This window comes from Camponotus vicinus, unplaced genomic scaffold, assembly GCF_025532165.1.
Source record: "Camponotus vicinus isolate PSW18456_S1 unplaced genomic scaffold, iyCamVici1.0 SCAF_7, whole genome shotgun sequence".
NCBI classification, from domain to species: domain Eukaryota; kingdom Metazoa; phylum Arthropoda; class Insecta; order Hymenoptera; family Formicidae; genus Camponotus; species Camponotus vicinus.
The window spans coordinates 3,060,825-3,074,956 of record NW_028141979.1 but is presented as its reverse complement, the minus strand read 5'-3'; the positions used below and the strand labels follow the sequence as shown (position 1 = coordinate 3,074,956).

General features: G+C 26.0%; 2 protein-coding genes across 8 annotated transcripts; both read left to right on the top strand.

The window, feature by feature from the left end:
• Window positions 1-38: 38 nt before the first annotated feature.
• Ift57 (intraflagellar transport 57) lies at window positions 39-2,851 on the top strand. Of its 3 annotated transcripts, XM_083103835.1 has the most exons (9): window positions 39-105; window positions 325-463; window positions 677-877; window positions 950-1,231; window positions 1,308-1,476; window positions 1,569-1,677; window positions 1,770-1,966; window positions 2,121-2,265; window positions 2,346-2,851. In XM_083103835.1, the coding sequence occupies exons 3-9, from the start codon at window positions 720-722 to the stop codon at window positions 2,510-2,512; spliced, it is 1,227 nt and encodes a 408-aa protein (XP_082959961.1). In that variant the 5' UTR covers window positions 39-105; window positions 325-463; window positions 677-719; the 3' UTR covers window positions 2,513-2,851. The 3 variants fall into 3 exon arrangements, with proteins under 3 accessions (XP_082959961.1, XP_082959962.1, XP_082959960.1); XM_083103836.1 differs by lacking the exon at window positions 39-105 and having other exon boundaries at window positions 120-374; XM_083103834.1 differs by lacking the exon at window positions 39-105 and having other exon boundaries at window positions 120-463.
• Window positions 2,852-3,006: 155 nt separating this feature from the next.
• LOC145974073 (protein croquemort) lies at window positions 3,007-14,132 on the top strand. Of its 5 annotated transcripts, XM_083103823.1 has the most exons (10): window positions 3,007-3,373; window positions 6,866-6,935; window positions 9,462-9,600; window positions 9,686-9,849; window positions 9,934-10,075; window positions 10,151-10,354; window positions 10,424-10,635; window positions 11,035-11,329; window positions 11,421-11,494; window positions 11,820-14,132. In XM_083103823.1, the coding sequence occupies exons 3-10, from the start codon at window positions 9,481-9,483 to the stop codon at window positions 12,085-12,087; spliced, it is 1,479 nt and encodes a 492-aa protein (XP_082959949.1). In that variant the 5' UTR covers window positions 3,007-3,373; window positions 6,866-6,935; window positions 9,462-9,480; the 3' UTR covers window positions 12,088-14,132. The 5 variants fall into 5 exon arrangements, with proteins under 5 accessions (XP_082959949.1, XP_082959947.1, XP_082959946.1 ...); XM_083103821.1 differs by lacking the exon at window positions 6,866-6,935 and having other exon boundaries at window positions 3,010-3,373; XM_083103820.1 differs by lacking the exons at window positions 3,007-3,373; window positions 6,866-6,935 and adding an exon at window positions 5,202-5,630.

Sequence of the window (14,132 nt, the reverse complement as noted above, 5' to 3'; positions counted from 1 at the left end):
CGTGGTGGCCATCTAGTGATGAATTCTATCGTTCTTTCCAAAGATATAGCATATAAGATATAGCATATAGTTTAGTATAATTCGTAGTATATAAATTATTCTCACGTATGTACAAACAGTTAATATAGTGAGAAATTAAAAATATAAAATTAAAATTAAAATAGATGATACAAGAAAAGTGATTCTCGCAGATTTATATCGACGTTATTTAGTGCCTGTCAATGCATAAACCTAACTTAATCTTAACCTAGCTTAATCTGAGTAATATCTTAGCGAATTCAGCGATTGACGGATTATGTTATGACAATTGATTGAATTTTTTAGCATGCGCGTGTGTTTGAATTCACGGAATTGACATTATGGCATAAATAATGGTACGGTATGTCGGCATTTTATAACATAATTTACCGGAATTTAAAAGTAAATATTAGATTGTGCAAAGAAGTTGCTTTGCAATTATTTAGTGAGTATATATGTTTTGCGTTTTTAGATTATTAATATTATAGTGTGATTATATAATTAATATTAATTTAGATTATTAATATATATATATTTAATTTAAAAAAATAGAACAATTAATTTTACCTTTTTTTTAGCCTACACAATTAAACATTTTAATTTAAAATATAATTTGACATCTCAATCTAAAGAGTATCTGATATTAATTTCTTTACAGATTTAATACATACAAGGTATTGAAAACATAAGTATATAGCAATATGTTCAGAGATACTAAAAAAATTATCGTAGAAGATGAGCTTGCCCCATCGGCATCATATGTCATAAATATGAGAATGGAGGACTTGTTAGAGAAATTAAAATTATTAAATTATGATGCAGAATTTGTTCAAGAGTTAAGAATGAAACCGATAAACAGGTAAGATATGATACATTATAAGTATATATTTCATAATTATATTTAATATTTGATGCATTAATTTTCAAACAGACACTACTTTGTGGTCCCAACGAATCCGGGTGAACAGTTTTATACATTTACATGTCTGGCTGCATGGTTGATTAGAAAAGCTGGGAAAAATTTTGAGATGCCGCAAGAATCTGATGATCCTAATTCCACAATAGCTTTAATCTTGGATTTTCTCAGGGAAATTGATATACCTGTAGAATTCCCACCTAATAAACTTAAACAGGGTATTGGAGAACATGCGGTTTATGTGTTGGATAATTTAGCCGACAATGCTTTAAAAGTGGAAAAATTCAAATGGAAAAAGTAAAGTGATGTGTTTTTATTATAGTTTTAATAAAAAAATTGAATAAACTATTGAGATATGTAAAAATATTAATAGAGTAAACATTCCACCTGACGAGCCTACACCAGAACCAGATATTGAAGATGATGATGCGGAATTAATTTTAGAAAAGGTGGAAGAGGAAATGATGGCTGAGTATGATGATGATGATGAACAAGATATTTTACATATAGATGATATAACAAAATTATACAGTCAAAATACAGTAAGCAAAATTCTAAATTTCCTAAATAGAAGTGTTGTGGATAATCTTATTGTATGGAGAATATTATGTTTATTAACGATTCTATTTTTCAGAATGAAACACAAAAGCCAGACAATATTTTAGAATCTAACACTAATAGAGATGAGTGGCAGTTAGAATTGGAAAAAGTTCTACCTCGCTTGAAAGTGACTATTAAGACAGGTATTAAATGTCTTTATAGTACAAAATTGAGTTTTTATTTCAAGTGTTATTTATTAATTGGAAGATTCTACACATTATAATTCATTATATAGATTCAAGAGACTGGAGAGCACATCTCGAGCAAATGAAACAATTGCGTACAAATATTGCGGCCGATCTAAGCGGTACAAAGGCTAACTTAAATAAAATTTATACTGATATTGGAAATACGTTAGACAAAATAAAAACTAGAGAAACTTATCTTAATAAACAACTCGAACCTCCCTTGATAGAATATCGTTCTTTACAGGTGAATTTGTTTAATATACTATTTGTTTAATAATCATTATATTTGTGCATATTACACATATATACACATATATATTGATATATAAAAATTAATTATAATATAAATTATAAATTATAATTAATAAGTAATATATATACATTATAATTAATTTCAGGAAGAACTATCAAAAGTTAAAGAACAATATAGAGATGTTAGTGGTGGTGTTACAGAACGAACAAGAGTTCTTAATAAATTAGTGGAAGAACTAGAACATCTGAAAAGAGAAATGGATGAAAGAGGATCCAGCATGACTGATGGAAGTAGGTGCAAATTTAAGTGTGACTCCAACATAATCTTGATATGTATCTTAATGTAATTTTGTTTTAAAATATTCTTGCAGCTCCACTTATTAATATAAAGAAGACGATCACAAAGATGAAGAACGAAATTTCTGAGATGAATATTCGGATCGGCGTATTAGAGTATAGTTTAATGTGTGCGAGAGTACGAGATCGAACGCAATTACGAGAGGACATGAACAGTACGAATACTTCAGTAATAATTTAAATCATACATCTCTCTTATTTATATATTATTTATATATTATGCGTCTTTTAACCCGTCCAATATGTGATATCGAGTGTGCAGTTTAGTTTTGAATATTTGTATTGTTACCACGGGTCCAATTTCTCTGCCTTTTTAAAGTTATAACAATGTATAACTCCATAAAACTGAACATGTTACATCGATTGCAGTGTAAAGCATATGGATCTTTTGTTAGCACTTTATATATTTATATGTAGTTATAGTAATTATTAATCGATACCGAAATCACAGAGTGATTGTTTTAATTACGACGATTTCGTCTGTGTTAAATAAATCGTCTTTTCATCTCGTTATATGTAATTCCGATTTAATTATAATTCTACCTTATTTATTTTAAAATTTCTTGTATATATTTATTAACACACTTTGACTGCCATACAGAAAATAAGTAGTTGATTCAGGCCATTTATTATTTGGAAATGTATTGTATTCAGTATTTGTATACAATAGATCCACTACTGGATCACATGACTTCAGAACACTCATCCAACAGGCTGTATGACTTTAGCATGACTTTGTGGATGAGTCACGTCGAACATCTGTCAAACGTGTTAAAACTTGGGTGAATCTTTCATCTGCGATTTCGAAAGTTTATCGCACCGATATAATATCGCATAGTGATTGTACACGTACGTAGAAAAATACGTATATTGCTGCAACGTGCGAGTCCATGACTCCATAAGCGACGTAGTTGGCGTGGGAACTCGCGCGCATTCGCGCGTTACATTTGGTTACATCGCAGCGCGAGTTGAACACAATTCGTCGTAGTGTCCGTGCAACGTCAAGCGCAGAGAAGTTGCATTAAGGATTACTCTCGAACAGGTGCGTAAAGAAAAAAAAACATCACTTTCTCCTTTTATTATTATTGATCTTTGCGATTCATTTCGAATTTCTTATCGGACTCCTTATCCGTTTGTTAACATCGATTTTATGTCGAGATGAGATAATCGCCATCGCTAATAAAACGATATACGCGACCGCGATATTATGATTGTATCGAGAATTTTTGATTATGTCATCGAACATGTTGAAATTAAAACTGCGAGTTTTGCGTCGAGCCTATTTATTGATTCAAATTTATTGATTCAATTTAATTATGACGCGTTTTTTTGCCGTGAATAAAAAACTTGTCGGGTGAGCATTTGTAATTATACACTGCCATAATAAAGCATTTTAATCGCTTTTATATCGGCGTGAATCATAATAAAAGAATCCAATGAAACTACAGCTCTGACTGTTTTATACATGAATTATTATATTACATTATTTATTCATTTTTATAAAGGGACAAATTTAATCTTTAAATTTGAGCTAATCTGCATTTTTTATAAAAATATACAAGATTTATATAAAGATTTATTATACAAGAAAGATTCCCCTTTATAATGTGTGAAATTAAGTAATTTGTGAAGAAGTATTTGTCCAATTATTTGAATTATTTTGACGATCAGAAATACAAGATTTATATAATATAAGAAAGAATCTTCTTCATAATGTGGGAAGTTAAGTAATTTGTGAAGAAGTAAATTTGTCCAACTATTTTAATTATTTTTATTATTTTTTCACGATCATGTTATTGCAATATATATCATTTTCGATGTCAATATTTTGCTTTTGAAATTCCGAACGAATTGTAAATGGTGTCTTGTTTGTCTATATCTTGTTGTAGCCGGATGCGTGATAACTTTCTTTTAGATTTGCTTGAATCGCGATGGTACGTTATATGCAATCACCGGAAAAGATTTTCTCTTCGTTTCTCACTTTCACTTCGCGCTTTAAAAATTTCTCCGCATTTCTATCTTACGTATATTCGTGCTGTACGCGAAACATATTGAACAATCACGCTAACATATTTTTTTACGGTGTACATAAAATTATATAATAATGTAATGAAATTGTAACACAAATAATTAATATAAATTTATCCCTAAACTGTTTTTTTATGTATTTTCCTGGTATGTATTTTAATAACCGTTTCTTTCAAGAAATAATAATAAGCAATTTCGAGAAGTTGTTTTTAACGTTACATAAATAAATTATTTTCAATGCATTTGAATTTATTGTGTTTTTCCAGAGATGAGCAATGAGATACGCAGATAAACTTAAAGTTGATAAGAAAATATATGTCAATCGAATATACAAAAAATCTACAAATTATATAGAGTAAAAACGAATTTATATTTCGCGATGTCGATTGTGCATGCAATATCTAATATTGATCATAACTTTGTTATAAATAGAAACGACGATATTATAATAATGACGTAATGCCACTTACAAAATCATATATAAATATTCACTAGTCTGATTCGTCAATAAAAGTAGCAATAAAAATAGCAATAAAGATAAGATTTTTATCTTAATTTAGTAAGTGAAATTTTTAACAGTCTTAATTTGTTGCCAAATCTGTTATTTAAATTAAATTAAATTGCCGAATATTCTTCCAAAGAAGCGAAATACCATTTTGGAAAAAATTCACGTTATTTTTTGCTGCAAGTCAAATAAGTTTTAACGAAATGTTTATGTATATCCAGTTATTTAAATTTCTGATTTTTATTTTTTCAACTTCCATTATACCATTGATAAGTTCTAAAGTAGGAACTGTTTTTAAAGTTTAAGGAACTTTTTTAAAATTTGATTTGTGTCATTGCGAATAATTGCATTGCTGACTAGATTATGTCCTCAAAAGGAAATATGCTTCCCATCCAATTAAAACTTTTGTCGCATGCACTTTTTTATCTATATTTCGAGCGATCTGTTAGCATATCTAACGAATATTGCTCACGTCGCAGGAATAAATTGTGAACTTTGAGCTGTGATAAGTATGTTTGTAATATGATCATGAAAAGATTCATTTTTTCTTCGCAATCTCAATATATTCATTCCGCCGAATGATTAGTCATTAATTCTTCGGATTATTAATGAAATCTTATTCGCAAAGTGTATATGTATCACAATTTGTCGCTTTCTCGTCATCGCACGTCTTTATTTGTCCTGGGAACTTATAATTAATTACTGACATGGTTGATGCTGTCGAGATGGCTATGTTAGCAGATAGTGCATCGTCTGTTGATGTAAAGTACGATATAGATTTACACAAAAAGATCATAACATGCGTACTAAAAACATATGACATTGGTATATATGGCACTAATATTTTGACTCCTCACTTATTGTAAAATCATCTAATTCATTCTAATTTATTCTAATTCACGCGCTGAAGTAACATATTTTACAAGCTATTTTATTAATAATTCATAAAATATGGAAAAATCATATCATAAGAAAATTTTCAAATTAATTTTAAAATTGACAAAAAATTAGGGAAAACATTTTTACGCTTTTGAATCGACTACTTTTTTAATCCTTATTTTCAATATTTTTTGTTCAAAAGCATATATGCTTTAAAAAGTTCAATATTCTGCATCTAGAAAGAATCTAATATTAAAAAAAAAGGCGAGAATAATTTAAGTAATTACAAGATGTTGGAACAAAATTTTGTGTTAAAGATTTAAAAAAATATTATGCAAAAGGAAAAATTTTTATAAATATAAATTTTTAGAAAAATTTAAATTTATTTAAAGATTGTCAAAAATAACATGTCTTTTATGATTTAATTGCAAAAGTGTTAGTAGATAATAATTTGTATTATCTTGAAATGAGTTTATTTTTATGAATAATAAACACAAAAGATACTTATGAAATAATTTTTTAGATATAGATAAAAAGATATCGTATTGTTCACAATTTGATATAGAAAAATTAGAGAAACCTATTGATATAGCTATAAAAACGAATTCTCTAGCTATTTAAACCAATTATGAAATATCTTCACATCTTCAATCTATATCAAGAATCGAATAAATATCTTGCATATTTGCTTCAAGTGGATCTTATCTTAGTTTGATAAGAATAAGAAAGATTATTTTGTACAATATATTCTTATTTTATCAGGTTAAAGCATTTGAAATCGAATATAATATGTTATTTGTACTATCACCTTTGTCGTGGTAATGGCTGGACTTTGTGCAGTTATTTAGTTTCCAACATACATAGGCGTTCATGTCATAAAAGGATACATGCAAATATTATATGTTTCCAACGTGTCAGAGATTCTACTGCAAACATTAAAACTCTCTCGTTGTTACATTTAATATAAAAATAAAGAGAATTCGCGATCTAATGAACTACATTGAGTGATTCTTTGAGAGAAAAAAACGGCTTGCCGTTATTATTTTCCTTGTGTCTTTAAAAAATTTTACAAAAGTACAAAAAAAAGGAAAATGGTTGAAGCAATCTATCCTTCAATCCCAGATGAGCCCAAAACAGGCAGAGAGTCTACTTCACAGACTATTTCACAGGATACTTCACAGACATCTGTACGGTGAGAATATATATTCAAAATATTTCAAAATCATACCGAAAATATTTTGATGTTTGTCCACCATTTTTTTAATTCCAAAATGCTGAAAATATTTCCTTCAAACAAAATTCAATATTTTCCTTAATTTAAATATATATTTTATTCCTTGAAAATTTATATAATTTCGACGAAAAAATTAAAAATTAAATATCATGAAATATATAACATTTTTATCATAACAAAATAAAACTAATTATTTTTGCTTTCTAATATATGTGATGCTTTCTATAATTTTGAAATATCATTCGATCTCGTTGGGAAAATAGCACTCAAGATCTTTGATACATATATATTTGTATAAATCTGTTCTTTAGTCTGTATGTATTGTTATGCTTTGTATTGTTATGTAAATTATCTTTGTAGGGCTCTTACTTAAAACACTCATGTTAAAAAATGAGCGAAGTAATTACATAATCATTTATTTAAAATAATCTTTAGAACAATGACGTGCAAGTCACTTAGACGTCATACTTCCCGCGAAATAATTAATGTTTCTGCATATAAATAGTGCTGCATATTATATAACGTCAAGCATAATAGAATAACAAAAATGTTAGTATAATACAAAAATAGTATTATAATATATTTTTTATCAAAGGCGATTATTTTCTAACAATGGGATGACATATTGTTTGTTATTCTTATCACATATAATCGGTATCACATATAATCGATACATCAAATCTATATAGAAAGGCAAAATATAAATTTAAAAAATCCTCAATATTCAAATTTATGATATATTGATACGATTATAAAATTAGAAAATTTGTTTCCATTGAAAAATTCCTAAAAATTCTATTATAATCACAGATTTATATTAATAATTAATATTAAAATTTACTTCCTTTTTTTTATTCGTAATTTATTTTTCCAAAAGACAATATGTATTTATTTTAGATCTATTCTTTAAATTGAAATTTCTATTTACAATCTAATGAATTATATTGAATATATAATTCTAACCCAAATAGCACAGAGAATTTAAAAAGAATTCACTTTTATGTCACAAGATCTGAGTTCACTTTTAGATGTAAAAAGAATTCTTTTACGTAAAAGAATTCTTTTTACATCTAAAAGTGAACTCAGATCTTGTGACATAAAAGTGAATTCTTTTTAAATTCTCTGTACTATCTGGGAACTTATATATAATTATAACTTTTGAATGTATAATTCTAACTTTTTCTTTTTTATGTTTATCTTTTTATCTCTACAAAATCTAATTACATATATTATTATACATATTATTCATTTACAAAGAGAAATTAATCTTATTAATTGTTAAGCTCTCTATGATACTTTACGTTTTTCTCTCATGTAGAAAGTGTAACATATATAGTGGAACAAAAAGAAAAGCAGATTTTAGTAATCCATACGTCTTCCGTTGTGCGTGATGTTTGCATTATGAAATTTGCATGCATGACGTGAAAAAGTTGCAATCTATCACGATCAATGTGTACCATAAATTTCATCTCGGTTTTAACACAAGATAACTTTCCATTGCTTTTAATTATTCGATTGTCGACATAACACGATAAATATAGGTCAGATAGGTTAGTGTACACCATATGTCCAATTTTATATCATCCTAATTTTATGAATGTTATTTCGAAGATTGATAGATTTATATGAAAATAAATTATATTTGCTTGATTAATATGTAATACATGATATACGATGATACACGAATTATGATGATATTTTAAGATATTCTATAAGTATCAAAACAAAGGCTAATATAAAGATTTAAGAGAATTTCCGATTTCTGTAGTTAAAATAAGGACATGCGAGCCAGAATTAAAAAACTTGATTTCTACCTGATTACAGCTATCTTAATTATTATCCAGCATATTACATGCAGTTATTTCACAAAAGAACTTTTGTTTACCTTGATCAGCTGATACATGCTATTTCATCAGACTACTTTTATGTCTGTCAAACATACACTCGCTGTTTCATGAATGAATGGGCACATAACTATTACTTTTCTCTATAATTATACAATACCATATTTGGCTTGTAAAAGATATTTTTCTTTGTGTCTTAATAGTAATAATAATTGATTGTAATACATGAAAAACTAAACAAGTCCAAAATCTAAATTTGTATCGAAAATATTTTTGATGCAATAATTTATCCAGTTCTTTTTTGTCTATAAAAATCAATTAATCATGTTCCACAACTAACTTTTTGAAATGAATTTTTATACAAAATTCTTTTTTATATTTATAGAAGACATTTCTCTAAAATATTATTACCTTATCAATATATTTTATCTCTTTATTTATATTAAAATGTATTTACAAGATATTCATTTTATGAATCTGAATAAAATTTTTATATATTGCAAATAATCTAAATAATTTTCTAAGTGCTTTTCTTTGAGAGAAAATATGTTAAAACAATTATTGACTCAATCTTAGTGACAGGAAGTTTTCATAAAAGTAAAGAGAGAACTAACAATTATTATTTATTTATGACTTTCAGACCTATAATTTCAGCAAAAATGGAGAAATCCAATAAAAAGGTTTTAATTATTTCAATTATCGGTACAATAATCGCACTTCTTGGCATAATCACAGGATCACTTTGGATCACACTCATATACGATTGGGCAATTACAAAGGTGGGCTGAAGAAGAATAAGAATTTTATCTAATCAGTGTATATATAAGTGTTATTATGTTTAATAACCCACATATTCTTTTACAGATATTAACATTATCACCATCATCTATAAGTTATGATATGTGGAAGGAAACTCCTATACCAATGTATTTTAAATTTTATATGTTTAATTGGACAAATCCGCATGAATTTTATGCATCATCAAGTGTAAAACCACATTTTGAAGAAATGGGGCCTTATGTTTTCCGGTTATTATTTCCACAGACTTTATAATATTCAATCAGTTTTATAATATACAATAAATTATACACATATGTTTTTTTTCTTTACAGAGAAATTGATTATAAAGTAAATCAAGTATGGAATGACAATGGGACTATCACATTTCAAAGAAAGAAAGTATGGTTTTTTGAAGAATCATTGTCCAATGGGAGTCTGACTGATAAAATAACCAATCTAAATCCAATAGTTGCAGTAAGATATAATTATTTATCAGTTATTGCATAATTTTATTGCATAATTTTATTACGTTACAATGTCCAATTTTAGACAGTCGCATTTTCTGTAAAACATAAATCTACATTAATACGTAAGATGATCAACACATTTATGATGCGTCTAGGAGAAAAATTAACATTAACTAAAAGTGTAAATGAACTGTTATTTGAAGGATATAATGATACATTATTGGAAATTGCAAAAAAGATGAAAACAACTGATATACCTTTTTCAAAGTTTGGGTGGTTTTATGCAGTAAGTATAATAAATTGAATATCAAATTCAATACAACAGTTTTAAATAATGAGAATTTTTTTTTCATAGAGAAATGGTTCGGAAAGTTATGATGGCACATTCAATATGCTCACTGGATCAACAAATTTATATGATATGGGATTAAACAAACAATGGAATTTCAAAAATAGAACAGATTATTACGAGAGTTCATGTGGTATAATTGATGGAACAAATGGCGATCTTTGGCCACCCTTATCAAATAATAATACCGTATCACTCTTTATTCCTGATATTTGCACGTACGTAGTGAAATTACATAAAGTATAAATATCATTTAAAATAATATAAAAATATATGTAAAGTTGTCATATAAAGAATGCTTTAAATAAAATATTAAATTTTAATTGATATTTTAATTTAAATAATATTGTTCTTTTATTTTAATATATTTTTGATTTTTAAGTTTAAAAGTATTAATGTGTTAAATTTTGAATAAATTAGATTACACATTAATTTTATTCTGTACAAAAAGATTTTATTTACATTTAACACATTTATATAAATAATGTTAACAATTGCCAAAAATTAGCTTTTTTTTTAAATAAATAGATTATAGATATAAAAATAAAAAAAATGTATAATAATAATAAAATTTATAATTTGTATTTGAAAAGTAATAAAATTTGCATATTGTTTAGAGTTTTGAAATTGTCATATGCAAATACAACAACATTTCAAAGTGTAACCGGAAACAAATATATTGGAGATGATAAAATGCTTGATAATGGCGAAAAGGTACCGTCAAGACAATGTTATTGTCCCAATGGAGATTGTGGACCTAGCGGAACCTTAAATATTTCATCCTGTAAATATGGAGCGCCAGCATTCGTTAGTATGCCACATTTTTACCTGGCAGATCCAAGTTACAAGGATGCTATATCGGGAATGTTGCCCAACCGAGAAAAACACCAAATATCAATAGTCATAGAACCGGTATGTATCTTACATAAAACATTATTCTTCTCAATATTATACATAAGTGTATTGTGCTGCATAGATATTATATGTGACATAAATTTTATAGACTACAGGCATCCCAATACAAGTTCAAGCAAAATTGCAACTAAATTTATTAATAGAACCAATACAACACATGAGGTAAGTAATAATATAGTTGATATTACACTTTTTCATATAAATAAAGGAAAGAATTACATGAAAGTCAATGAAATTGTGAAACATTGAAATATCATATTTCTTTATACTATTAATTACTAAATACAACAGAAAAAAAAATTGTGTTTTATTTAAGTTATTAAATTTTAATAATGTTTTCTATTAAAATAATGTTTTGAATAATAAAAAAGTTTACATTATTAAAAGATATAATAATAATTAAGTGAAAAAAATATTTGAATCATATATATACTCTTTCTATAAATAATCTATAAATGTGTTATACAATTCATTTTTTATTTTTCAGTATGTTTGAAAATATAAATAAGACATATATTCCAATGCTATGGTTTACTCAAGAGGCTGATCTAACTGCCAGTTATGCGAATCAAGTTAAAATACTTTTGATTCTTCCAACATTGGGTACTGTAACATGCTTTGGAATAGCAGGCATTGGAGTTTTAATATTCTTCATTGGAATTTTTGTTTACGTTCGACAAAAGTTGCGGAGTGAAGATAATCAGGTGTTACTATCAAAATACGATAGCGATATTAGGAATAGAAACGACATATAGTTTTCTCTTTTGTGCCACTGATATAGTGATAGGGAGTTTTTACTTTTTTTTTTATTAAATTTTTTGCTTTACTTCCATTCCAATTATATTCAGGCTTCCTTTCTTAATTTGAGAGATTTTCATAGCAGAGATAAGACTGTATCAATGTCTTATTAATGTATAATTGATGAGAGAAACATTAACGTGTAGTCTATAAGAACATAAAAGTGCCTATTTTAACTAGTATAGCTATGGATGCAACAAATATCAATCAATAATAGGTGTAGTTCAAAAAGTCAATACTAAGATGTAAATATTAAACTAAAAAAGTTGTTTATTTCTACATTCATCAAAGTATGAAATGAATATAACTTTTATTCAAATGTTAAAAATCGTGATATAATATATTTAATAAAACAATCTTCATATACAAACATAATTAAAACAATCTTTAAATACACTAAACCATCTTTATGATGCAATGTGTGTAAGTAATATACTAAGCTGCAATAAAGGAAAATCTAATAATAATGGCAATTTATCAAATATGTGTAGCTATATATTATGGTAAAAATAGATGAATTATTTTTAATTTTTTAAATATATTTAAAATATTGAAATTATTTTTAAAATATTAAAAATTATTACTATTTTCTACAAAAAAAGTTAACAGAAAACCGAATAATGTTAATATTTAATACTATATCATAAAAGAATTTCAACTAGCAACTTCTCTGCCTATTATATATGTAAATGATAATTATTATTATTCTAAAAACCATACATTTTGAGATATATTTATATATTTTAAAGCAATCAAGAGGTTGTTTTTAAATTTTTTATTTCTAAATTTAATTCTCATTTGTAATTTTTGAAACATAAATTGAAGGGTTCAAGAAGCATGTAATATATTTTTGTACAATTGAATCTGAACATATTTAATTATTGTAAAAGGAAGAATATATATTGTAGTAATATATATTGTAATAGAAAAATTTTATCATTTTTTATTATCTTTAACTCGTCAATCAAAAATCAAGCAGGTAAAATTTGATTTTTCAAAATAGATATAAATATAGATACATCAATAGGAACATTATATTTCTAGATAAAAAAATTGTTAATTTATTTTATGCAAGATTATCTTACTTTAAAGCTTATTAAATTTCAATATAAAATTATATATATTTTTTAAAAATTTATACATAATAAATATATCTTAAAATTATATAGTGTTATTATATCAAATTTTAAGTAATGATTTTTGAATTTCGAAGATTTTTCAAATTATATATAAATTCAATGATATAATCAAATTATATTTTTCTGTTGGATTATGTAAATCAAATTCTTGACAAGAAGATGTTATAATTATATTCTTAAAGATTATTAGAGATCGATAATGAATGCTATATAATTGTGATCTAATCTCATCAATCACTTATCACAATTAGCCTCTTTTTTATGATAAGATAATTATGATTTATTATATAAAATGTACAAATTATTGTACATTATTATCTCTCAGAATACGCGATTTATTATATTCATATAATAAACGTGTAATATTATATGTAATGCAAGGACTAATGCAAGCCATATATAACGAAAATTTCTATTGTATATGCAGCGACTTTTATTAATCGCTAATAATAATAATTTTACATTTTTGCAAAATATTTTAGTTGCCGCTTTTTGATTACATTTTGTTGATTTGTCAATAACAACTAAATTGCAACAAAATTAGATATTATCATCAAATATAAAAAGCTATATATCATTAAATATAAAAAGCTTTATAATACATTAAGGATGCACTATGCAAAATTATTAAATGATCTATTTAGATGGAAAAGGTAAAGAAGAAACTCTAAAAATTCGACTTATAAATACAGATCAATGTTTGTATAATATGTTTGCTTTTATGATATTATTTCCACAGTTTCGGATGCAATAAAATATGCAATCGTATTTCAATACTTGTTGTAATCCTAAATATCTGTGATACTCAATGGAGAATGTATGTGCGCGAAAATGTGAAAAATATAAAACTGTTTCATCAAAAA

Excerpts from the sequence above, each read along its gene's own strand:
- Ift57 (XM_083103835.1), top strand. The coding sequence starts at position 720 with ATGTTCAGAGATACTAAAAAAATTATCGTAGAAGATGAGCTTGCCCCA. Across the intron at positions 1,232-1,307 it reads GAAAAATTCAAATGGAAAAA|AGTAAACATTCCACCTGACG; the intron begins GTAAAGTGATGT and ends AAATATTAATAG. Across the intron at positions 2,266-2,345 it reads ATCCAGCATGACTGATGGAA|CTCCACTTATTAATATAAAG; the intron begins GTAGGTGCAAAT and ends ATATTCTTGCAG.
- LOC145974073 (XM_083103819.1), top strand. The coding sequence starts at position 6,835 with ATGGTTGAAGCAATCTATCCTTCAATCCCAGATGAGCCCAAAACAGGC. Across the intron at positions 10,355-10,423 it reads AGTTTGGGTGGTTTTATGCA|AGAAATGGTTCGGAAAGTTA; the intron begins GTAAGTATAATA and ends TTTTTTTCATAG. Across the intron at positions 11,495-11,819 it reads GAACCAATACAACACATGAG|TATGTTTGAAAATATAAATA; the intron begins GTAAGTAATAAT and ends TTTATTTTTCAG.